This window comes from Ornithodoros turicata, chromosome 1, assembly GCF_037126465.1.
Source record: "Ornithodoros turicata isolate Travis chromosome 1, ASM3712646v1, whole genome shotgun sequence".
Classification (NCBI taxonomy): Eukaryota; Metazoa; Arthropoda; class Arachnida; order Ixodida; family Argasidae; genus Ornithodoros; species Ornithodoros turicata.
Genome location: NC_088201.1, coordinates 144,883,557 through 144,911,056, shown reverse-complemented (window position 1 = coordinate 144,911,056; position 27,500 = coordinate 144,883,557). Strand labels below are relative to the sequence as shown.

At 44.2% G+C, this 27,500-nt stretch overlaps 2 protein-coding genes and 1 pseudogene across 2 annotated transcripts in view; 1 reads left to right on the top strand and 2 right to left on the bottom strand.

Moving 5' to 3' along the window:
- The window catches only part of LOC135386441 (uncharacterized), a 97,111-nt gene that overhangs the window by 27,756 nt on the left and 41,855 nt on the right, over positions 1–27,500 (bottom strand). The window lies entirely within an intron of this gene.
- On the top strand, positions 2,740–3,779 carry LOC135379130 (uncharacterized; annotated as a pseudogene).
- Positions 24,390–27,441, bottom strand: LOC135370470 (uncharacterized). The gene is made up of 2 exons (XM_064604221.1): positions 27,199–27,441; positions 24,390–26,863 (listed from the first exon to the last, which is right to left on the bottom strand). The coding sequence occupies exons 1-2, from the start codon at positions 27,376–27,378 to the stop codon at positions 24,710–24,712; spliced, it is 2,334 nt and encodes a 777-aa protein (XP_064460291.1). The 5' UTR covers positions 27,379–27,441; the 3' UTR covers positions 24,390–24,709.

The following is a 27,500-nucleotide window of genomic DNA, read 5'->3' as shown; positions in this document are numbered from 1 at the left end:
CACACACCTTTGGTTTTGTGGATCCGGAAGCTTCGTTAACAGTAGTTCCTAGCAGTCTCTGTCTCTTTCGACGACAGACTTGAAGGCCATCTTCTGTCTCTGTATAGCGGTGCGAAAGGACATAGTTATAACTGACAATAATAGCTTTCGTCATAATTGACACAGCATAGTGAACAATGCATTTGTCGCGTATGTCTCGGCTGCTTACCAGATAACCGGATGATCTGCGCCTCGTAATATCCGCCCTGCGTGCAATCGTCGCCACTCCAAAAAACTTCATAGAGAATGTCCGGGTTGAAGTCATCAACGTCAGTCGCGCTGAGGTCCTTTATGTACGACGTGGGAACGACAGACTTGGCATCGTCAATTCGATATCGGATGAGCGCGAACATCTTCCTCCAGGTATGCAGGAAAAAAAAAACGAGTGACAGAATGGAAAAAAAAGTGAGACACTATAAAAGTTTAGACGGAGCGAACCAAAACACGTGCAAAGATGACAACACACGGCCGGCAAAAGGGACAAGCGTGGTTCAACAGCAGCGCACCAACCGCACTACCGTATAATGAAATGTTGAAGCATGTGTTCAAGCAATTCAGACAGGGTGATAGACTTCGTAGAAATATGCGATAAAGATTTACAATTCTAAGTATATTCATTTGCAAAGAGTTGGTGTTGCGTGAATATATATGTTGCGTGACTAAGAAAAATGCACAAAATCACGTTGTGGACAGCAGCGCTTTTCGGAGTCTTGGAGATGATGAATATTCAAAATAAGGAACCGCTCAAACAACATAAAATTACCATGAACAATAATGTGACATTTCCCATTTATTTGGCAAACTCATGTTATTTACACAAGCGCAAGCGATTCACCGCTGTCGACATCACTGTTCACGATCATCATCATCATCATCATATTGTGGTTTTCGCGCGACCGTTTTTTCTAGTTTTCTTTGTGTATCTGTAAACTCAGCATGTCTGCAAACCAGCGGCGAACAAGAAAGCGGTATCTGGAACCGGGAGAGGAATATGTGGTCCCGAAGCAGACGCTTTCTGGACAGAGAAGGCGGGCTGCGATTTGTTCAACTGCAGGTACCAGCAATGAAGCTCCTAGTGACCCACCCCTCCCTGAAGACAACGAACCCGTACTTCCTAGCAGTGCAACAACTGGAATGATTTCAGACGACAGTGACCTACAGTCTTTGTCAGATGACGACGATGACGGCGATATGAACGAGTTCGTTGCAGAAGCAAGCGATGACGGCGACGATTCACCCGCTCACGGTAGCGGCGGTACGGAGCAACAGCGAAGTCATATAGAATACGAGGACGATATGTACGGCAGATACACCTTGCCAGGGCAACGCACGACGCAAGCACTCTTGTTAATTCTCGCATATCCTGGGAGCAAGTCGATGGGCCTTTGCGGCTCATCAATGCCTTGTTTGGTGAGATTGTTGCACCAGGAAGATCTGGAAGCGCACACGGAGCGAGATGGTTAATTTCTACTTTTTCTGCAAGGAATGCCACGAGATACTGACGTTACAGAAAATGTCCTGTAAAGACGTGGAAACAGTGTGATCGCTGCAAGCTTTCATCATCCACCACGACTCTTATTTCGGACGGATCATTTTTCATTGTCTTTCATTTGGAGATGCAGCTGAGGGCCCTGGTGAATCGTTTTAACAAAGCCCTACAAGAAAACCTGGAAAAGATTGCACGTGGCTCTGTGGCTGATATTTTGACTCATCTGTCAGATGGTATCCTCATCACGGAAACACGAAACAAGTTTTGCTCTAGTTTGTATGACATCACTGTGAGTTTCAGCACGGACGGATCCACAAAATTTAAGTCTGCTGCGATGACCATGTGGCCCATTCACATCATGCTCAATGAACTTCCCGTTGTTCACCGCGTTCAGAACCTACTTTTATGTGGGCTCGGGAAACACAAACCAAACATGTTCATGTTCCTCAGCGAATTTGTCAACCGACTCTTGGCTACAGGGCCAATCATGTGGAAGTGTTTCAGGACTGGACAGACACTCTCCTCTATGGTACATGCAGTATGCTGTATGGCTGACGCTCCGGCTAGGGCAACTGTACTCAATAGGAAACAGTTCAACGGCTACTTTGGTTGTCCGTGGTGCTACCAGAAGGGCACGCTTGTAAACGGTATGTATTCATTTTCTTTATTAAAAGTTAAAACTTATAATCATAGGACAGTATCTGCATGTAGAGGGCATGCCATAAATCTTGTTTTTGGGCAGCTAATTTGACAATAATATTCGTAATGATTTCAACAAGTGCCGATGAGGACTACCCATGAATTGTCGGAGGGTATCTATATAGTTCATTGCATTGGGACCAGTGCACATTACGTGTGATGACCTCCACTGTGGCACATGTCCCTGAGATGCTCTGATACTGATTTTAGCACACACAAATTGTCTGCAAAAGCACAGACTTTTGCCTTTACATGTGCCATGGATCACATTACTAAAAGCATTCCTTGCGTGTTTTGTAGCCATAGGTGGTTTCCCCGTCCCATTGCACATGCAGAGATGTTTAGCATATACTCAAGGAAGCAGGATTACTTGTTTTGATCCATTTCGTGTTGCCATTGTTGTTAATGTGTGGTCACCAATGTTTCTGACTGTGCAATCTCTTCCAGGTGTGCTGAAGTATCCATTCTCAGAGACTGAGCTAGAGAGGACACATCGTGGTGTACTACACGACATGAGGGCAGCAACAAGAAGTGGTGAAACAGTGCGCGGCCTGTTCGGGGCCACTCCAATTGCAAGAATTCCTACCTTGGACCTCGTGTGGAGTGTTGTCCCAGATTATATGCACTGTGTTCTAGAAGGCGTGGTGAAGCAACTAACTGAGGCTTGGATGACTTGTACAGGGTCACCGTACTATATCGGAGTACTCATCAGTGTTATTGCTGACAGGCTAACGAGGATAACACCACCAGTCTTATTTTCACGTTGCCCGAGAGGGTTAAAAGTCCAGTACCTCGCTCACATGTCGTTACTTTCTGAAAGTATTTTTCTTCTGCTAAAAAAAAGGTACAGCGGAACGACATAGCAGCCTCTGAAAACCTCCTTCAGTGCTTCGTGCGACAGGTGTCTAGCCTGTACGGTGAGGGTGCGGAAACACCAAACATGCATCTCCTAATACATTTGCCCAAGTCTGTGATGAAACTTGGGCCTCTGTGGGCTACATCAATGTTCCCTTTTGAGGGTGCAAATGGAACACTTCTACAGCTCATTACAGCACACAAGGGGGCGCCATTACAAGTCGCTGAGGGGTGGGTTATGCGGCAGAGCCTTCTCTTCACAGCAGGAATTTCAGCACTTCCACATCACATGGAGATGCCCTTCATGAGCTTCATGAAGAGGGCAACCAGTCACAGAGAAGGCACATTGGGTTCACCACAACATGGAAGGTTCTCAGCTGCCGAGGAAGTTGCATTGGCTGCATATTTTTCTTATGCGGTTGCACTTCAGAAGTTCCACAGGGTCAGTGTTCATGGATTGGACATTCACTGTGCTGCATACAAGCGGTGCAAGAGGACGTGTACACGTTATATAAAGGTGACGGACGGTACATATTGTGAGGTGTTATGGATTGTCCGACCTGTTGGACGGGAAGGATTGTTCTTCCTGTGCAGAAAACTAATCGAGGAACACTGTCTGTGCAGCACAAGTTACATCCACAAGTGCATCGTCCCTCCAACTGGAGAACCTCGGGGTCTACCCGACAAACGACTTTGAAGGAATCTGTGTGTGTGTCAAGGTTCTTCAACAACTGTATCTATGTGAAATGCCGAACTACTACGAAAGGGAGTAATGTTATCTTATAAACAGTACTACCTTCTCAGTTCTGTTCGTTATTAGCATGCAAGTTCTGCCTCTTGCTGAGTGCTGCAGCAGAATAAATTATCCTAGCAACGCATGTAATGTTGCAAGTAACAGAAATGAGAGTCATGGTTTTTTCACAGTCAGTCAAGCACCTTGCATATATTTGGGAAGATGCAAAGTGATGGCATCTTTCTTGAGAGTGGCATCGGATCAGTGAGTTTCACGCTTTCTACTCAATGGTTTGGAAGCAACGTGAGTAAAAACCACGGTCCTGCTGCACGGGTCAGAACTCAACTTGTTAACGACCGTTAATGGTACCTGTGGGTGACAGGGCAATTTGCAAATAACAGAAATGAGTGTTGCGGTTCTTCGCAGTCAGTCAAGTACTTTGCATGTGTTTGGAAAGTTACAGAGCGGTAGCTCCGTGCACCTTTCTTGAGGGTAGCCTCCGTTCAGTGATTTTCGTCCTTTTGAGCTTATCGGTTTGGAAGCCACGCGAGTAAAAACCACGGTGATGCTGCACGGGTCAGAACTCAACTTAACAGAAATGAGTGTTGCGGCATGTTAGTTTCCGAAACATATTCCAGAAACGTCAGCAGGTATGGCCAGGGCAGTAAACGCTGCTCTTTCGCTAACTCCAAACAATGCAAGTAAAAACCACGGTCCTAATCGGTCAAACGCTTTGCGTATATTTGGAAAGATGCAGAAAGACAGCTCCATGCACCTTTCTTGAGAAAGGTTCAGTTCCAGTTCAAAGGTTCACGATTCAGTTCAGTGAACTTCGTCCTTCTCAGTCTGCAGTCAGTCAAGAGCTTTGGCGATATGTATAGTGTAGTTTCTTATGCCTCTTTTAAGTAGCCTATGAACATATATGCGACAATGTTTTGGCACTTTGCAGGTTATGCCTGCAAAACATTTAACAACAAGCATAACCATATTTCTCATTCTTTGGGAGCTTCGGTCACTCAGTTTTATGGCTGTAGCAGCAACAGTCTGCGAAGAGTGGAGATAACGAGCATGTTGGCAGTGGGCATGGCCATCAACTACATGAACGAAAGGCATGCAAAATATATTCTGCCTTTCTCGGTTGTATTGACCTGGAATGTTTTCAATTTCAGCAACACGGTCAGCAAATAGTGCAAGCAACAGACGTAGAGGAAATAATGTGGAAGGTGCAACCACACAAAAGTAAAAGAAGGCATGCACATATGAAACACATTTTTTACAGGTTTGAGAAATGTCTTTAAATGTTTGGGATAAATTATCTAAAGAGAGACCACTGACCGCAGATGTTCATGCAGTTGTATCGCGACATATGAAGCTACGAATTATGAACTGTCTTATTAAATACCCCACATCTGTTGAACTGCCTTTTTTGCTTTCCACATTAACTTTAAGGTGTCTGCTGTGGAATAAGAGGGGCCAACTGAGCACATCGTGGCGTCCTCTCGGTACTTTTCGAAAGTTTACGCGTTCATCGAGCGGCACGCGAATTTTACGTCATCATGTGTCACGTACAAGAACGACGCTATACTCAGTGCCGCAGGTGTCAGGATCGAGCGGCGGGTGCAGCGACTGATTAGTTAAAAAAATATAGAGGAAGATGAAGTTTGGCATTGTTCCCGCTTGCTGCATTTTCGTAGCAGTTATTTGTATTTGAGCAATGTCTTTCTCAGCGTTCTTGGCATGGTGAGTGGGCTAGGGTCCGATGCGACAGCGAACGACAATTCTGGTAGTGCACACATATTCCATGTGCTTGAGGTGGCATTTATTAATTGTGGAGGGCCGTACGGCATGGATCATACGAAGGGCAAAACAATGTTAGAATCCGTACATCAGCGATATAATAGTCATAGGAGGCATAATCGAGCTTTCATGGCGCTTGCGATGCACTGCGAGGCCTTTCACGGCAGTTTGGGAGACATCACAGACATTTCACGGCACTTCAGGAGGCCTTCACATATCCCTCACAGTCGATTGAAGGGTCGCACACCTCTTACGTTGACTTGAGAGGCCGTTTCAGACCTCTCACGGCCGTTTGAGAGGTCCCCGGGCCTCACAAAGGGTTTGAGGGGTCCCCTGGGACCTCTCACGGCTGCTTGGAGGGTCCCCTCAGGTCTCTCACAAGCGCTTGAGTGGTCCCCTCAGACCACTCACAGGGGCCTGAGTGATCCCCTCAGACAATCTCACAGAAACTTGGAAGGTCCTCTCAGACCTCTCACAGAGGCTTGAGTGGTCCTCTCAGACCTCTCACAGGAATTTGAAAGGTCCTCTCAGACCTCTCAGAAAATCCTGAAAGGCCTCTCAGACAGATTTTTACTAGGGTCGGCGATCCATACTTCGAAGCCCTGTGACTCCTCTGGCTACCCGCCAACGGACCGCTGACATACTACCCCCCGCCATGCTGAGCAGGGTTGACCCAGCGCTCGCTTTCTGCATGGCAGCACATATCTCTCGTCAAGACGCCGCATTTGTTCATCGAATGCGCCTCGACGTGGCCTTCACAGCCCAGTGGCGCTACCGCTTGAGAGAAGTTAACTCTCCCCACTGCAGTCACTGCGGTGCTGTTGAAGATCTGGAGCACATTCTCTTCCGTTGCCCACACTTCCACCCTTCCCGCTCCGTACTCTCCGCCTCCCTCAACGAGCTAGACTCCCGCCCCCTCTCCCTCGCAAAATTGCTTGGCCCCTGGCCGCGTCCAGCTCACGACCGCGCTGCCCTCAAGGCTCTCTTCGCCTTTTTGGACGTCACAAGACTTCGATCCTCATTGTAACGGGACCGATTCCTTCATTCCCCGCTTCACTTCCAGCACCGGGGTAGTGTATCGCCCCCGGCGATGAAACTACCCACCCGTCATCCTGAACTAAAGTTGTTGTTGTTTTCGTATGATCTTAGCAAGTCGCAGGCCACATCAGTACCCACCATCATACTTTTTCTATTTCATTGAAGGAAAACATACGTACTCCAGTCTGGGGAAGTCCTGGGAATGAAGCACAAGCTTCACAAGCTTTCGTGCAGAACCTGCACTTCATCAGGTGAAGACACAAACAGCGTACAGCAGAACCGGGCTATTATAGCCTCACACATGTCTAGCTTACGCGCCTCTTTATGTTAATCATCTACCCACTCCCCCCGTGCGATGGCAGTCCAGTGTTGTACCCGTTACCGAAATAGGGTATCGCGATACTGATAGTCTTTACTTGAGTAAAAAGTGTCGAAATACCGATATCGATATTTCTTTTTCAAAGTAACGAAGTACCGCTACCGTTACTAAAAAAAGTAACGCGATACTTTCTTTTTTCTTAATAAACATATCCCCCCCTTTGTTTGAAATACGAAGGGGTGCAACATAGAAATCTCGCTTACGTGAGCATCCAATTCGAAAAGCAAATTGGAAGAATGTAATTTTTCCAAAAAAAAAAGGAGCTAGTTTATTATGTAGCTCGGACAGTTTGCTTAACTTTTGTCAATAGCTGGTTCTTAAATCTTCTTCTGCCATCCTTCCAGGCCGTGGTCTCTCCGGCAGCTGACAGAGACCAGTGTAACAATTACGTTTGTGTCAGGCCCTCACGCCCACATATACCCCGGAGTCCAACGACAAAGAACACTTTTCCGAAGTTAACAATAACAGAGTATATGTGAGCGTGACTCAGTGCGACACGGCGGCTCTGGAATCCAGAGCGCACTTGTCACAGACTTGACCTCTGTTCGTTGACCTCAACTCTTTTGTTAAAACTGGAGGTTATTTCCACCAGTTTCTAAAAAAAACAGTGAAGATGTGTTTGGTATAATTCCAGAATTCCGGTCATGGAGCACGTAGGCGTGTCCACAGGCTTCTTGTCGAGGGCAAGGCGGTTCGTTAACAATTAATAAGGGTGAGAAATATGGTTGGTGAAGAAAGGGTGGGGCACTAAAAAGTATCGGTATCGGTAACGATACAGAGATCGCGTTACCATAAATTTGTAACGAAAATACTTTCCCGATACCGGTTTAAAGAAGTATCGCGATACGCACTCCGATACCGAAATAGTATCGATTACTGTAACGGCGTTACTTGTAACGGCGATACGTACAACACTGGATGGCACACTTGACAGGACCCCAAACACAGAATTTATTACCCACCCTCTGTGTCCCCAAGAACACAGGAAATGCCGCACAATCGTCTTTCCCCCGCCACCGTCCTTGCGCCTCCTATTGACTCTGCTTTCTGGTGACAAGTTAACAATCTCCCTTCACTTGACAAAGAACAGACCTCGTTCGAAATGTTGTGATTGTGTAACTGCTTTCTTTGTATGTCCATACGTACAGTGGAACTCGTGGCATAGTAGACAGGTACAGTGGGGAAAAAGGTAATGATACAATCCGGTGTCAGTCAAGAAATGATGAAACTACTAAAATTACAAACCCCTAACATTGAACAAGTACAGTTGTTTCAGCATAATTGAAAAAAAAAGAAAGTGGTGGTCTAGCGTTTTTTATACAATACAATACAAAGGGAGACAGATATAAAGGGCACAGGTGTGAGAAAACGAATTAGGTTTAGCATTAGCTGGAGAGGTATTATGTGTGACCTTCTACATTATCTGGTAAAGCGGCCCTCTAAAGACATTAATACCACGATGTGCTTACCAGTTAAATTTAGCAATCAAGAAGGACTTTCTCTTTTTGTGTTTAGAGTCATTCACGAAGCCGTATTCTACAAGAATAATTTTTAGACCTGCAATAAAGTCATGATTAGGGAGCCTGAAGTGCGCAGATACAGGGATTGAACGTTTATGAATTACATCTCCCCCCTTGTGCCCATAAAATCTTTCTCGCATACAATTGGAGGATTCGCCGACGTACTGAATTTCACATGTCTCACAGAAGATCATACAATATATATATTAAAGGAATTACAGTTCAAGGATTGTCCTCTTTTCAAATTAAAATTGCTGGCATTGCTATATGGACTGATGTGGACGGAAAAATAAATTTATAGGCTTGGCATCTCATTCTGCTGCAAGGGCCATATCCTGGAGATTGTTTCTGTACATTCGGACGAAATAAGCAGGTTACGTATGTTGCGCTGACGCCGAAATGCCGCAGAAGGTGCGTGAAGGAACACGTCTTTTAATTTACTACGTGTGTAGGATATTAATATGGCGATTTATAATTAATTTGCAGTTGCTGGGAGCTTTGGAATACGGATTAGCAGAAACTATGTTGGAGCATTCAGGTTTTGCGGCTGGCCTAAGAAGGGGATTTCTGTCTCTGTCTTTACCCTTTCCAAGAGCGTAGGAAATTAGCGACTGTAGGCAGCCTCGTTTTAAAAAAATCTGTCTACATCTCGCGAGCGTGTCTGGAGAAGTCGTCCTGATCAGAACAGACTCGTTTTAGTCTCAAGAGCAGGCCGTAAGGAGTGTTGTTCTTTCGTGCGTGGGGAAGGTAGCTGTTGAAATGTAGGTATTGCCGCCTGTCTGGGGGTTTCTTATAAAGATCTGTAATCAGTTTCCCAGCATTCAGAGACGCCGTAACATCAAGGAAATTAACGGAATTGGTGAGAAAATTTACACGAAAATTTAATAGAGTTGTGTAGAGAACCAAAGTGGTTCTAAAACCGCTTCAAGGATGTTTCATCACCAGACCAGATATTGATTATATCGTGTATATATCTGTAATAAACCAAAGGGCGTATGCCGAAACGTGTTATTTGTGTTATTTATAACGGTGTTATTTCAAACGACCCTCTTAAATGATTTGCATGATTTGGGGACACACGTGAGCCCATAGCGGTCCCGTGGATTTGTGTGTAGTGCGTGTTAGAAAAGACAAAGTTGTTGTAGTTTAAAACTAGTTCGAAACAGGCATTATGGCAGCACTTCCAAGAATACCGGATGGATATAATTGAAGAAATCTCTTAACATATTTCAGACCCTCAGAGTGTGGAATATTAGTGTACGGTGAGGCCACATCCATCATATCTAGAATAGCGTAACTGAGTTCAGTTCAATCTTACAGAGAAGATCATCAGTGTCCTTTACATACGAAGGGAGCTAGAAGGGGTGGGATGTGGCTAATGCGCCTGACGAAATTTTTCTGTAGGGGTGTTGATGAGGGTAAAGTGGGGCTACTTTGAAGACAAGTTGAGGATAGTTTGTGCTTTTCGCGTGGCATTTTCTTTAAAATTTCTTTCTGTCGTCTATGACACCAGGGTGAGCACAGTCGTTGTCTGGACTTTGAAGTAACGAGTTGACGTTCTGCACGTGACTTTTTAGAAAGACATGAGACGCTGTTTTGCAGATGTGGTCGAGGTTTGAGGGGCCATTTTGTCCCATCTGTAACTTTCGCGAGCATTGACTTCCAGTTTGCTCATTTCTGCTCCTCGGCTAATAAAATATGACCTCACTGTTATGATGCTGCGTCTTCGCTCTGTGTTTCCATGTGCACTACTCGTGGCTGACAGTTTCGGCTGGCCCAAACAAAGGACACAATTTAAACTCGGCATTGATTTTTTGATGTCCTCAACTTACCCATGGGGTGGGGTAAGTTGATGAAAATATGTAGCCAGTCATTTTTGGCTCGTACGACGTAAATATCTGGTTTAGCACCACAGTAATTTGTGGATCATTTCTCAAAGGTTCGGGGATTCAATTAACGAATTATGGTACAATTTATGCGATTATTCTGACTGCTATTAACGAAATAGTTCAACTGTCTTCAACATAGACTACCTCACCCTAATTGTCCTCCCTGGTTGGATTTCCTTGTGAACGTTAATGAGGAGGCAAAAACACCTGGTTTCAGCTTCGTGGGTCTAATAAATTTGGAAATGTCGGGAGAAATAAAGTTACGGCTAGAAAGGGTATCGATTACTTTGTTGATACTTCCACAGAAAGACGACATAGGGCCATCATCTCAAGGTAAGAAAATTTTGGTTTCGCTCAATTGCTTCTCGGCTTCTGCTATATAGTCTGAGGTTGTAAGGACGACGATACATCCAACTTAATCTGCAGGTCTAATTATGACATCAGTACGGGAGCTCAAACTATTCAACGCCGCTTCAACGAGGATAGTGTCTCAATCTGCTATATCGCTTTTGCCCCGAATTCCCCAATTCAAAAGTTAATTAATGAATTTCGGGTAATTAGTAATTTGGCAGTTCGATAATCCCTTTCAAAAGCTGTCCGCCTGGCTGTAGAACTCAACTGCAAAAACAGCATATACGCTGCTCTCGTAGCTTTTTATAAAAAATATATAAAGGCTAAAAATGAACACCCGTTACGTTCCCGACAGGCGTGCTGCTCATGATGACTACGTAGGCGACACGTAGTCGACTTCCCTCGTCTTTGCACAGTGTTATGCGCATGCAATGTACTTTTCAATTTTAATTCTATGAAAAGCTACGAGCAAAATTGCGACGAAAATTACGACATAAGAGTACTGGGGCTCAGGCGGTCGAGTAGATAGATTTTCTAAAGTCGTTTTGTTTTAAGATGCCGTGTTAGCAACTATGGCTATGAACGGCGTACAGACGTGGACAGATGGTGAGAGGACAGCAGGAAGGAGTGGTGGACAGGGGGGTTAGTATGCGTCCTGGGTCAACTTCCTGGGGAACCGTGCCGACATTCGTCTGGGAGGTCTAGCGGAAAACCCAGGGAAAATTCCAGACAGCACAGCCAGAGCGAGAATTGGAACTCGCGTCATGCACCTGCCAGTCTGTAGGCAGTTATTTTCTGAGATTGCAGCTCTACTGCTTTACAGTACCTTTGGTGCAGTAGAGAAGCTTTTTCTAAAGACAAAAGGCTGGGGACAGAAATTTATAGCTAACCTATAGCAGCACAGTGAAATTAAATGGGCTCTGAGTAGGACTTGCAGGCAAAACGTAATTCAATTGCGGTTACTAATTTTCAATAGTTGGGAAATAATTAATCTTGACTACCGCGTCTAAATAAATAATCGAATGAATTAATACGGAGGTACTTAATTACTGTGACGTAGTTACTTCTGAATATTACAGAGCCCCGGCATTGAGCAGCTTATCCCGACACCGAAACGGGTACAGGCTTCGACGCAACATAAAACCAGCGGACGAATGACTCGTCGATGTCAAGATACGTACCCGTGTGGTTCACAGTTACTCTACATGAAAGTGGCTTTGCACTGTTGAAGCATGGAGTCAATACAAACTGAGTGAGGCATTCTTATATTCTCCCTTCCCACGCTAGCACCTACTACAACACTTTGCAAGCTTGTCACTGCAATCTGTACTTGCCATGTTTTCCTGTAACACTGAGATTACAATTTTTCTTTGTATCGTATTCTGCGATAGGTTACGGCTCGTCTGACTGATATTATGGCATAAAATATTACTGCGTGCTCTTTGTTGAGCTCTTTGATATTATAGTGGGTTCAGAATAAATATATCGGCGCATTATTTAACATTGTGTCATCTCATTTTTTCCTGTTGTTTGCTAATCTTGCCATGTATCTTACACAGTTGTTTTGTAGAAATAAACTGACTGTCTTTCACTCTACTGTGCCTTATGTTTTGATGCGAGATATGTCCACCCCATTACGTAATGCTGTCTCTGGTGTTCTTTATCATACAAATTAATGAAATTTCAGTGCTAACATCATAAGCGCATATTGAGGAAGATAATCTGTAACCGACATTAGTCATTTCTTCCAGTGGTTCCTAAACTGTGGGTCACGACCCCCTTGGGGGAGGGGGTGTGCGACGCGGTCCGAGGGAGGTCATGAAGCGGCCCACAAATGCAAAAAAAAAAAAAAATTCCAGACACCACTCCGCAGGTTCTCTTCGATATGGGAAGCATCGTGTATGAAGACTCAGGAAGCCACATACAAGAAGAGGCCAGATTGTGTTACGATGCCAGATAGCCGCATTGCAGCTCACCAAGAATACAAGAACGCAACCGACACCACCGATACGAGCGCTCTAGAATGTCTTTGAATTATTGCCGGCAAAGTTACCGTCGTGTTTCAGTGTTGGGTTGAGGATACGAGTTTCTCTCGTGGACCAGAACGGTGCATTGAAGCGACACACATACGTATAGTCTTGTGCCGTTGCCGTGCGCCGCGAGGAGCTCCTCTTCTGTGGGTGGAGGCCGCTTGCGAAGTCCCATCTCACCTGACACGACGAGTGCCTCAAGATCGGGTTGTATAAACGGTTTAAGACGCAATCATTGACGCCAGCGCCAGTGCAGCGCGCCACTTAGAAATTGCGTTTGCATTGGTCTGCAGGTGCGAATGTGAACGACTGTGTACTACCGCTCCCTGTACGCGCGGCGCGTGTACACCTCCTGTTTTTGTTACGTCCCACACCGTCTACGTCTATCGTCCATCGTGGCGTACACGAACGCCCTGCGTTCATGGTGCCACGCGCAATGGCGTCTTCTCGAATAAAAGCGGACCACAAAAACCTATGCCGGAGTTCACACGGGCCAACTTCCTGCACCAACTCGAACCCATGTCTTATGAGGAATTTCAAGACGGTGCCGTCTCCGCGTTCACACGTACCAACTCAGTAACTCCACCGACAGACAACCTTCCGTTGACCGGAGTAGATGGGTTCACATCCAACCGCTGGTGACATTGTTCGACTGTCATTAATCCAAGCGAGGTCATTTTATTTCGGCAGAAGATCGCCAGTATCTCCATAAAATGCTTATTGATTTGTATGGCGCTAGTAAATAATAATAAAAAGAAAAATCACGAGTACCCCTGTAGGATTTGAACCCATGCTAGGTTGTACGGCAGGAACAAAATTGCTCGACGCCCTCGAGGGTCACGTGGCAATGCTCCTCTCCCAAGTTTTCGGTCGCCGACCAATTCAGGAGACCAACTCGAGTTGTTCGTGGTTGGTGGAGAAAGTTGGCGCGTGTGAACACACCCTAAAAGGTTTCGCCTGGGTCGTCGGTGAGCGAAGCATGCCGTTGTGCAAGACGTTTTGGCCCAGATATTAAAAGTCGCTATGAATGTAGTTCCCTCCAATGAAATGACAGTGAATCGCGACGACAAAAACTGGGGGGGGGGGGGGAGTGGTGACGAGGTCGTCCATATTTTGATTGACAGCGGCAAAGTTTAGGAACAACTGCAGCAGCAACCATGTGCGCACGTGGCTGCAGTAATATGTTGAACGGACGCACACCTCACGGATTGCGTGCAGTGAAAAGGAGTTCAATCGTAAAAGGTTAACAGAGAGGCAAAAGCATCGTGGGTATGTGGTGATCTGCACGCTGTCAGGGTGGGGTATCATAATCAGAAGGTATGGAAGTGCCAGCTATCCAGCTGCAACAAAATCGCTGAGCGAAATAGAGGCATTGCTGTCCAGCGAAGACAGTAGACACACACCATAAATTTATCTCTTCCTAGGAGGAGATATGCAGCTTCCCACTGTGATTACGCTGTACAACCACATTCATTAAGTAAACTACCGTGCGATATATTTCCATAGCCTCAGTGCACTATAGTGTTCACCTATCTCTCGATACTCTATAACAAATTTTGTTTTACAGCTACTGTAGCCATGCTGCCGCTTTCCATTCCATATCCTCTTCCCCAAACAGAACAAAATTTCCCGTGGTGTCCCTAGGGATATCCTTTCCCGGAAATTCGGATCTCGATGGGAGACAGACATTTTTCTGACGGGCGTCCCTCGCATCACCGAGTGGCCACCGGTTTGGACTTCCCACAAATACACGTCGTTTGTCCTCGCAGGAAGTTACAAGGAGATGCCGGGAGACGCGTACGCGCTAAGGGCCCTGTCTTTTCTCATTATTATTGATACTGTTTATTGAGGTGATGCGAAAGTGGACAGATTCTTACTAGGCCTCTAGGTGTTTTTTTCTGCCGTTTTGTTTCAGCTTCAGCCACTGCATCTTTCTTTCTCTATTGCTCCTCTTTGTTTGTTTCTGGTATTTCCGTTACGGACAAAGGGCACAAAGTTTTAAGAAACAAAAACTCTTAGAACCACGAAGATCACTTAGAAAGGCAGTGGTATAAGTTTCCAAGTTTCCACTAATATTGCGTGTCTACCGCGATTCCACGAATTCGAGAGTCCTGTTTGCCTGCGAGTCGAACTGAAGGGTGAGGTGTAAAGGGTGAGTTTAATGCGATTGCGTATACCGATAGCACTGGACTGAAGAACTGCTTTGCGTATTAGCTCACTATAACGATAACGTCTATGTTTCTTACTACTTTTGGTTTGAGACGTTCAGTTTGTTCAACAAAAGTCGAACTCATGCCGCCACACACCTTGCCACGTTTCTCCCTCTCCTGTGATAATGCTCCATCCAGCATCCCGTCAGGGACTCTATTCGGACAATTCTTCAAACGGCCGTTACGGTACATCCTGCGGATGTACGGTTAGAGACATTCATTCATATAGCTGCCAGAGATGTCCACCTGATACCCATTTCAGGACATTGACGTGGGATCTATTTCGAACGTCCGGAGGAGATAGTGTTCTGTCTGGGTCGTGCCATGTGGTATGTCATCCGCACGACATAGAACACTGTCACCAAGATCATTTTCACTGCATGGCAAAGAACCCTAAGTAGGGCTACATTAGCTGTTTGGCGAAGCTCGTGACAAAAGTTTTCTGGTGACGTAAAGCCACGAATTATCACCATATCACGTGACATAACCGTAGTCACTCGTGGTTGCGATGTTCCTTTGTATCATTGCACAACTCGCTCGCTGTTTCATCAAGATTCACAGAAATCACGAAACAGACGCGCGTTAATGCGCAGCTTTGCGGCTCGTTCAGACTGACGTGTAGACTGCTTGGTTTTTTATGATTCTGAAAAAGTATCGGCACGCAAGACACCAATGTTCATGTCTGTTACATGACATGTATCGGAACGATAGTCTAAAACGAGCTTCCAGAAGCATACGAGTGATATCCCAAGCAGCACAATATATACTGAAAGTCGAGTGCAATACGGGTGGACGGTATGTGTCTTATCAACTTTATTTGGTTTCACGAGTCTGTTCAAGGCCTTCCACCTACCCGTCCACCGCTATTGCACTCGGCTTTCAGTACATTGTGCTGTCTGGGGTAGTGGTCACTTCCGAACTGAGATGATTACGGTACCATACCACGATCACATCACGGCTGTGATGAGCCTTCTGACATTACAGAAGCCACTCATTCTCCCGTTAAATATACCTCACACGTAGACAAGAAGAAATCATTGCCTTGATGCGATTTGCCCGCGTATCATCACGCAATTCACTCATCTGAGTATTATCCAGGGATGGGCATAAATATATTTTTGATGTATTTTAACATAAACACAAGATACTTTGCTCAAATACGTATTTAGACGCTTCGAATACATACTTTGTAACTTCAGTATTTGAATATGAAATATAAATATTGTATTTAATTTAAATACCCTAAATATTTTCACAAATACATTGCATGAGCACACAATTAAGGTCAATGTAGACTGCCATTACGAAGTAACAGCGTCCCTTCATCATCATCATGATTTTAGTGATCAAACGATTTAATTACACGATTCTGTGATTCATGCATCTGCTGTTTGATGGGTTCATGTTTGTTCGTGAAATAAACGAACCTCACCAGAAGTGCTCAAGAACAATACGCACACCCAGAAAGTCCGGAGACATCGGTGCAGACGTTTTGGAGCCAAAGGCTTTGGTACTAGAAAACGAGTAACATTGATGTCATTCGATTGCTGAGACAAGTGCAGTATCCATTTTTGGCCGAGATGAGCTTCTAAAGCTGCACTCATGCTTCAAACCAAGTGAATAACCTCTAGCCTCTAAGCAAGGCCTCATTCTAGCCTAACTGCGAAGACGATAGCAATGAATCGGAAGCAACAACCCATTTACGAATTACGAGCACTCCTGTGAACTTGCGAGGTATGTGGCAGCCCACAGTCACGTGTAAGAATTCGACCAATAGACACCGCAGCGGTGAAGGTAAAAGGGTGGCGGTACTCGGAAAGTTGTTCTTCTAGCGCTGGGCCATTCCACGCGAAATGACCCAGAGGCGCCGCTCAACCCCCCCCCCCCCCCTAGAATTTTGTGAATTTTTTTGGTGGTTCCTTAGGATTACAAAAGCAACGGAACGTTCGTCTTTTCTACAAAATTGAAATTTATGGGGTGCAGAGCCCCTCAAAGATGCAGTTCTTGGCGAAATCATCTGTAGTTTTAAGCTTGCATTACTGCCCACGTAAGGCACACAGCGCTTAAAAGAGTGTCTCATTTGATAAAGCAGAGTACATTCTATCGTATGTAAGCATTGTTTTTACCATCGCACTCGACGGGCTCGACGCTTGTGGCGCGCACGAAATTTGCAAAGTTTGCACAACTTTAGGTACGATTCTTTGTCTTTTTTGCAATATAAAGCTCTGGCACTTGTTCCTCAAAATTTTTTGTTGTATAGCCCCCATGCTATACTTTAAACGCAAAAAATCCAACCCCCACAGTGTACTGTAAGCTGCAGTAAGAAATTGGGAAGTTGCGAAAATTCGACAAATTGCACATTTTTTACAAAAAAATCGGTGTGAGGGGGTCGGGTTAGAAGCGTGATCAAGGTGTCATTCGATGCATCGTCTTCCTAGCAAGACGTAGCAAAAAAAAAAAAAAAAGAAACTCAGAGGTACTTTTTGTTAAACTGAAACAGTAATTTTTTAATTGAAGGTAACTTCGCAAGCGTGTATGCGCGCTGCGGCGCATCGTACCGAATGAACAACTGAGCGGGTCACTCACAAAACACTAGATGGAAAGAAAACACTTGGCAGTCGCATTATTGAAGAGCAAATAACGATTGCAAAGACGTGTTTCCCTACTTCGAGACCCGACAGCTGAAGATCGACAGAACAGCGACAGATCAAGCTGGCCATCTTGTTCACCCACGAAACTTTTAGCCAGCTCGCGGTGCTGGTAAGTGAGAGATAAGGAAGGACGTGAAGATAGGAGTCCATTCAGGCTTCATGGTACCATGTGGCTGAATTTTGGCCGTGTTGTATCCGGCATACGTCAGTCGAGTGGTTGACACGGGTAGAGTAATCACAACATGGACAGTCATCAAGTACTGCCTGCACCGTAGGGATGGGCATAAATACACTTTAAGGGTATTTAAATATAAATACAAAATACTACATGTCTTCATGTATTTAAATACTTTATGATGAAGGTAATTAAATACAAAAATATAGATACATTAAGGAAGTATTTGAATACTTTGAGCCGTCCAGACATATTATTCTTTAAATTAGTGTATAAATGGAGCCACCTGTGGATGCATGTCTTCTGCACACAATGCCCACATATTTCTTTATTTTTCCGTGATGCAGGGTGGTGATTTCAGCATCTTGCGTGGACCGACTTTCCATTGAACGGAAACGTTTCCTTGAGTCTCAGGAGCAGCGAGAGGGGTACTAGACAGGACGAACACGGGACAACCGACGACGACTCAAAACCAGGTAATGAACTCGTTATCGCTTCTTCCACTTTCTCTATGTTGAATTAAATGTTCATTTGTTCATTTGCTGGTTTTGAGCGGTCGTTGTCGGTTCTTGTCCCACGTCTGTCCTTTCCAGCCCCCCCGCTGCAGCTCGGATCGTATACACCAGCTTACTTGCCTTCTCTACTTATGTTCATCGACTTTCCATCTTCAGCGACGACAGTGAAAAACTCCCCGTCAAAAACAGTCTGGTGCGCTGCAGCCATTGTCCTGATTTCCCAGTTAATGACTGAGTAGAATTGCCGCTAACGGTTGCATTTTAAGGATTCCCTTCAGACACCAGGCTTTGTCAAGTGATGCAAGAGGGTCACGAATCACATTTTTCCCAAATTGGTGTTCTCATTTCTCTCCCCGCTTCCAAGACTGAAGCAACGGGGGTGGCGATGCCCTCATTCGCACATTGTGCTGTTTTCTAGAAGGACGGAAATCCCTGAACACACGGGATGATTGACTTGTAGCCTCTAACCAAGATACCCTATAATAGATAATGGAGCTCGAGAGAAGCCCACAAATACGGGAGGATGAGATACGTGTATTTAAGTGTATTTTAAATATAAATACGCCTAAAACGGTATTTAAATATAAATATAAATACATTTTGCTTGCTTGTATTTAAATATATATATATTTTATATTTTAAATACTATTTTAAATACAATGTATTTAAATACTGCCCATCCCTGCTGCACCGAACAGAAGCGGAAAGTGCTTTCACCAGTAAATTCCTGGAATGTGCCATTGTTCCATTATTGTTAACTCATTCCAATATTAGGAACAGAACCTTTTTTTTTTCTACTCGTCTTGCACGTATATAAAACATACTTCGTAGCTGCGGCGTACGATCTTTTCGCTTTGTGCGCCAACAGTTCAGACGTACGTATCAGAGAAAAATTTTGCCAGTCACGGCTGCTATCACTTTTAATATGGGATAAGCTGTTTGCTGACATTTCTGTTGTGTACAGCGATGGACAAAAGTTTACGGAACACGCTCTCCTTCCTCAGAGTGACACGATAGCAGAGAATGGTACTGTAAAGACTTGTAAGCAAACATGTGACTGGGTTACCTAGGTCTATGTCTGTAAGTCCGTACGGTACCTTTCGCTTCTAGCATGTCTAGGAAGGCATGCGCTAGAGCGTCTTCTGTAAACTTTTGTCCAGCACTGTACAAAGCAGTAAGGTCAGGTATAACATTTCTGTGATAGTCATCTTCCATACGGGGGATGGCAATTTCAGAGAAACATGGGCGAGCGTACGAGGACAGGCACATTTATACTACTTGCCGTGTGAAGTCTAGTGTGCAAGCCTGACCTTAAGGCGGGATCACTTCTTCAGCAATCTATGGGCGATTTTCGTTCGCACAAGACACGTGAACGCTCTAAACGATCATCATAACATTGGTACTGCGTGTTCTCTTAGCGTTTCTCTAGTCAATGACGTTTTTTTTAGAGGACAAGGTTGAGCCGTTGTTTTTTAATAAATTAAAGTTTGGTCCGTCTCGAATATGTGCTGCCATCTGGATAGAGTGTCGAACACTAAAATATTTGCGAATTCGGGCTCAATACAAATCAACGGATGGTCCTGGAATTCTACAAAATGCGGCATTGACAAGGGCAATATAAGGAAAACACGCCTATACTTCTATTTTGACGATATTTCACGCCGTTTCTGAGCGCTGTGCGAACAAACTTTCTCTATCGTCTTGCGAAGAAGTGATTCCCCCTTAAGAATGACTTCAGAGAAATCGGTGATTTTTCGCAAGGGAAAGGTAACACAAATGGTAACAGAAACGGAAACGGTATTATACCGGAAATATAGCAGGTAACGGTAACAGAAACAGAAACGGATATCGCACAGTTAGAATACGTGAAACAGAAACGGAAACGACAATAATATTGCAGTTCTTCACCATATCATGTAGTTAAATTTATGAAAGAAACCTCAATGAAGCAAAGTAAAATTAACTGAAGAAGTAAAACTAAAATGAACTATCAAACTGGAGCATATAAGTAAGTAGCATACAGTAAATAGAAGAAGCATAGTTGCAAGCGTGAGTAGCATTCCTGGAAACCATTCATATTAGTCGTTCACAGAAATCACGTACTTGTTTGTGTATTTTCAATAAACTTTGTCTCTTCTATGCATGTATCCCTGGAGTCCTCAAAATAGAATTCAGAGCGCAGAGGGACTGGGTTTTGTCACGGTCTGAATGCTCTTCTTTAATAAAGAAAAAAAGAAGAAAAACAAAAAGCTCGAGGTGGGGCGGTAGCGAAACCGAAACGGAAACATAACGCAAACGAAAGGAACAATGGTGGTAACCGAAACCGAAACGGAAACAAATAAGGGCCAGTAACGGAGGTGGTAACGGAAACGAAAAAGATTCCGTTACCTTTGCCTGCTTTTCGCCTTGTTCCTTGGAGCCTGGTCACTGTCATGAAACAACGGTAACAAAGAATCAAGTTAACGGTTTTTTGTGAGTTGAACTGCGCAGGACAAGATCTAAGCGAAGGAACAAGGCGAAAAGTCCCAGATTTCTACGAAGTAATTTTTGATGTGTTGCTTATACACTAAAGTGTCTTCACATGGCAAGCAGTGTAAATGTGCCTGTCCTCGTACGCTCATCCATCTTTCTCTGAAATAACCATCTCCCGTATGCAAGATGACTATGGAAGAAACGTTAGACCGGACCTCAATAACGCAGTATGTATGTGTATCATAGCCTCATACACAACAGAAATGTCAGGAAATAGCTTAGCCAATATCAAAAGTGATATAGCACAAACAAAGTTTTTCTCTAATACGTACATCTCAACTGTTTATATATGTAAGTAAGTAAGTTTTATAAACGTGTAAGCGGAGTGGACAGCTAGAGGGATCTGCTTTCAATACTGGAATGTGTTAAGACGCACATGCAAAAAAAAAGTAAAGGAACAATGGCACATACCAGGAACTTACGCTTGTATTCGGTGCAGGCAGTACTTGATCACTGGTCATGTCGTGATTACTCTACTCATGTCAACGACTCGACTGACGGATGCCGATTGCTTCATGGCCAAGGATCCACCATATGGTACCATAAAGTTAGAGTTACCATAGTAGTATTAGAGTACCATAGTTTCGTTAGAGCGAAAGATGGCCAGCTTGATGAGCGCTCCCTGCACAATCTTGCGGATCTTGAAGGAGGCAAACACGTGTTTGCAACCGTTATTTGCTCTTCAATAATGCGACTGCCTAGTGTTTTCTTTCCATCTAGCGTTTTGCGAGTGACCCGCTCAGTTGTTCATTCGGTACAATGCGCAGCAGCCTGCATAAACGTTTGCGAAGTTACCTCCAACTAACAAATTATTGTGTGAGTTTAACAAAAAGTACCTCTGAGGTTGTTTTGCTTCGTCTTGCTAGGAAGACGATGCATCGAATGACACCTTCATTCCGCTTCTATCCCGACCTCCTCACAACGAATTTTTCGGTAAGATATGGGCATCTTGTCGAATTTTCCCAATTTCCCAATTTTTTTACTGCGGCTTACAGTACACCGGCGGGGTTGGATTTTTTTGTGCTTAAAGTACAGCATTGGGGCTAAAAGTAAACAAAATCAATGAAGAAATTCCACGATTTTATATTGGAAACAAATTCGTAAACTTGCACAAGCTTTACAAATTTAGTGCACGCCACAAGCGTCGAGCCCGTATAGTGCTATGGTGAAAATTGCTTACATAGGGTAAAATGAACTTTTCCCTATCAAATACAGCTTTTTTAATGTGCTCCATGCCTTGCGTGGGCCGTAATGTCTGATTAAAACGACATGGGTTTACGCCAAGCACTGCATCTTTGAGGGACTCAGCACCCCATAAATTTCAATTTCGTTTGAAAAAGACAAATCTTCCGCTGCTTTCGGAGTTATAAGGAACCACCAAAAAAATCCACATATAATTTCTGGGGAGGGGGGGGGGGGGTGTCGAGCGGCACCTCTGGGTCACTTGGTGTGGAACCGCCTTGCCCCATTCCGTAGGGCTTGGTCACGTCACGAGCGGCGATGGATCGTGGTCATGGAGTGGTAGTCGCAGAGATTTTAAACTTTTGTTATTTGAGGGCACCCGTGATCGTGCCAGCACAACGTCAAGGAACCTATTATACAGGGCGCAGCTACGTAGGTGTGGGTAAGCAAACTAGATGTCGTACATGGCAATTTTTGTTCAAATTTAATTAAATACTCAATTTTGCTGTAGTTAAATAATAATTTGAGGCCCGTTATTTTTACTTATTTTTACTGCATTTAACGCGTATTATAAAAAATATTGAATTGTTTATGGCTTCGTCGCAAGACATCGCTGGAGGTTTGTCGGAGGTTTCGCAACACCCCACAGGTTCGGTTCAAGTTCCGGTTCAAGGTCATCGGTTCGGTTCGGGTTCAGCGCAACCGAAATAACGGTTTAAGCCGATAGTAATCGGTTCGAACCGGTTTACGTCTGGTGTGCTAATCGGTGTACCACATGTGAGAATTGGTATCAGGTTCTTTCGATGGCTTGTTCCTTCTCTCTTCGTCTTGCTCCCTCGCCTCTACACTTTATAGGTACAAATAACCGCGCAGTTCACAGCAGATAATCTTTTACTGTACCGAAAAGTGTCGGGAAATGGCGAACAGCTAGCATATGATTGAACTCCGGTGCAAAAGGCTATCGCTAAAGAAAAAAAAAAGCAAGAGAGAAGAAAGCGGCAATGTGGTAGATAGGTGTATCCCACAGTCCCATGCACAGGCCGACATGGTGCTCCCCGTTGAAAAGAGGGCGCCTCTCCTGTGTTTCCTTCTTCTATTCTCTACTACACGCCAACCTCTTTCCTGTAGCCGCTTCGAGGTCTGCGTTGCTTTCGGATGTCACTCTCTGAAGTATTAAAATGTACGTCGCCTTCACACCGCGACGCTGAATGAATGCAAGCAGCCGAGGCAACAATGCAAGGTGTAGCTGTCGTATAGCGCATCTTTTTTTTCTTTCTTTTTTTACACCTTGATTCCTAAAAATGTACAGGGATGTCGTGAACCTTTTGGAGGGGAGGCTGTAGAAAGTGCATGGACTCAACACAGCTTGGCTTATCAATTTGTCCGCTCTATGAATTCGACAAGATTCCGAGAGATGCAGGGAGCTGGTGCTCGGCACTGGAGTGGGAAGGTAGACGTAGGTTTAGGTAGGTTTAGGACGTAGGTAAAGGTAGGTTTACCATCTGGCGAACCGGTTACCGCATCGAATTTTTTCGGTTCAGTTCCGGTTCGTTCAAGGGGAGAGAAAAAATGTTTACGGTTCGGTTCGGGTCCGGTCCGGCAAAAAATAACGGGTTTTTGCGGTTTTCGGTTACGGTTCGGTTCCGGTTTCGACCCCTGCTTGTACGTCCCAAGTACACACAGGAAGGAGAGTAGCTCCGCAGTTTATTTGAAGTAACTCCGACTTCCCAAGTGCTTGTAATATATGCTTTCGAAACACAGGAGAAAACCCTTATGAAAATGATTTTCTAGTTTCTATAGAGGACGTATCGAAAGTCTATCTATGCTATCTAGTGGATAGGAAATAGATAGAAGCTGTATACAGTTCCTACCTACTAAACTCTATACACTTTTTTTACAACATTCGGGGCCTAGGATGTATACATTCTGTATCCAGTTTGTTTAGGAAAACTCGCCCATATGGAAGTCCCCATTTCGGCATGTTCTGATACTTCCTTCTGCTCAGACTGCACATTTCAAGCCCATATAAACTGCTGGTGTTGACGTATAGACATGAATATACTATTTATGTGCAGAGTGTTAAGTTTTATTATGTGTTATATTATATTTTTATGTTATTATATTTTTATTTTATTATGTGTGTTATAATTATATCACCTCCAAGTAATTATCAGCTTAAGATAAAGAAAACGTAAGGTGTTTATATAATGTAGCCAATATCACATCTCACAACAGCGAAACAAATAACAGACACATTGTTTAATACATTCATGATTACATGGGATGTCATAACGTATATGTTTATATCAGTACCCTTCAATCAACGAGATGTGAACATTCTGGCACACTATAATGCATGGGTAGTATACAAGTATCTTACAATTTTAAACGACAGGAACATTGAAATGTGAAGTTATGTACTTGCAAACGACATACTGAGGACTACAAGCGTTCCCCCCACACAATATATGAATCGTATACAAGTGCATAAGACTTCGAACAAGAGGATGAAAACACATATCTCACGAAACAACATAAGGGCTTTTTCCACACATATACAATGTCAGGCAACAGCGTTACAGGATAGACAGGACACTGGATAATACTAGATAATAGGCACATGAACTACAGGCACTCGAGCATACACTCAGCATGAACTGTACACAAGTACATCCTGTCATTTACATTCAAAGCAACACACTTCTCGGCATTAAATGCGTTCACGCAAATTTCATCTGTTGTGCGTGCTACCTCAACAAACCCACAGATTTGGTGGAGCGCATCCAAAGAGTTTAAGATGATCCTGTTTGATTGCAAGACCTGAATCTTAAATGCAACAGGTCGTTCACACTTGCAATGCCCTGCCTCTCGACAGCAGACAATTATGTCGAGTATCTGACCAAATCTACCCTCTGCGAAAACAAAGGAATTATTTCGGCGTGATTTGTCTTGTTTTGCGGTACAGAACATAAAATTTTCAATGCTGACCTTGCTGTAATGTACATTACCACCACTCGTCTTACCCTTGCCAAAGAGTAGAGCTCCTAGGATTTTGTTTGAAATTTTTCGTAGTGGGTATCCTCGCATCAGATCCGTAACAAAGCCCTTCGCATGGGTGATGTCTAACGAGTTCACACAAAAAGAAGCAACCAGAGGCTGCAGTGACTGGTGTATCAGGTACTTATCCACAATCTGCATGTGAACATAGCGGGTACCATTTATTAGACGTAGTAACTGAGCATTCATGCCTTCAAAGCAGAAGCAAGAAAGGCACCAGAGGGGTCCCCATTCCATTACGCTGTCGATGAGGTGAAGCAGGAGGTGAGTATTGTATTTCATGGCACTTTTACCATACAGGTCTTGATATTCTTTCAAAAATGAAATAAGTTCCTGCTGCACGGTGTGCAACTTGTCCATAGGAACAGTTTTCCCATGTAAGATATGCATGATATGCACAAACTTGAGCCAATTTAAGAAGTACCTTTTTGGGAGGAGCCCTTTTAGCACGACTGGGGAGTAAAACAACAACCAGTTTCTCCACTCTGATGCCTTCCAATACTTCCACTCTGTTAGAGATCTAGGTAGACGTGTTATCTCCCAGATAACTTTCATGCCATTTAGCCGCCTGTCTACTTCTGGGATCATGTTGCCAATGTGATACGGGTAGGCATTTCCCTTGTGCCCGAACCATAGGCTCGCAGTGCTCCTAACAAATCCTAAGCAGACAGCGTGCATATGGTCCACGACGAAGTTCATAGGAAAGAAAAAAAAAGCCAACTGAAAAAGTATTGTTGCCCCTTTAATTCCACATGTCATTTCAGTACTCCTCCCCGCTGCTGCTTCTGCAGCATTTTTTCTGAAGGAAGCATCAGTTCTTTTCTTCGGCAGTTTATCTGCAATGGGGTATACCCTTGAGTGACCCCTCCCAGTTGATGTGACTTCACCCTTGTGAGTGCACCACAAGCAACCATACTGCCCATTGAATTGACTCATACTGGCCAGTGCACAACGTGCTACAGTGTCAACAATGCACGGTCCAGTGAACACCCTTGACGAAACCACCTCCCCAGAAGGAGTCTTCCATGCGAAAGGTTTTATGGACAATTCGTTCATCTGTTTGACAAAGGGCTCGAGGAAAGTGTTCATTTCAGGCTTGGATGGGCCAAACCAGAGCCCAGCAAGCAGAAGGCTTTTCGTTCTGATTTTAAACTCCAGCTCGTTCACCTGCAGCTGAAGTGGCCATATGGAGTAGTTTGAGGCCTCAAAAACTGGTACACCATCTGTACTCCATGACACTGTGACATCGTGATCGGCCAGTGGAAGATTAGCATACGCACTGCTTTGAGTAATGTCGCCAACGTCCCAAGTGGGCTTACGCAAGTCACGTGACACAATACCATACTGCTCAAGCAGCATTCGTAGTTGGGTCTCTATGCTCAGGATGAGAAAATAGGAACCAGAATTGAGTAATTCAGTAGAGCTGTGATCAGTTGCACATGTGGGACATGTCACCACATTTACGTCTGAGGCTGTTCCAAGGCTACATTTGCATGATGGACAATATAGGTACTGGGTTACCGAGTCAGCTGACTTACAAAATACGTTGAAGAAGTGGTACTTGGAGATGGGCATTGTGGTGTTTATTGGCAGGTGAAGCTCGACAAGTCTCAAGAGACTTTCAGTTGCTTGCTTCGATGACGAATGTCTCAGGGCATGTGCCATTATGAGTAGCATACTTTCTCCCCTCGTCAGTTTGGCATTGTCGTACAATTTTTCCTTCTGAAACAGCAACACAATCATACGCATCAATGAAAGGACAAAAACTTTTACTAGCAGTTCCTTCAGTCCCATTTCTGAAAACTGCATCTATGTAGCACATCTAGCCATTTTGTAAAAAAATCTAACATACAAAAACACCATGTATCATGCTATGCATACAAGTGTAGCATCCAAGTAGCAACTAGAACTAGGCCACCAACACAGTATGTGCCTGATTCTGCAGGCCCCATGTCATCATCCCATGCGCGCTTAGTCACTTAACTCACATAACTTAATTCACTCTGCACCTGGTGTACATACACATACATAAAAACATAAAAGCTGCTTTAACTTACCAGTTCTAACTTTTCTTCGATTCCGTGACACGCAGATTTCTTGTTGATGTTAGTGGCAGGAGCTTCCTCATCAGAACTTTCATCATCTGAGGTTTCACCAGATGATGAAGCGCTTGGCCACTGATCATTTGCCATGTCATCTTCCCCGCGGGTATCCTTTAAACAGTCAATGATACTCATATACACATGGGACACACTTTACTGTAAGCAAACGTTATGTAAAACTTACAAAAACTAAACTAAAAGACGAACAAAATCTCAAATTCTTCTCCAACTGAATTCAATTCCCTCTAATGTTTCAC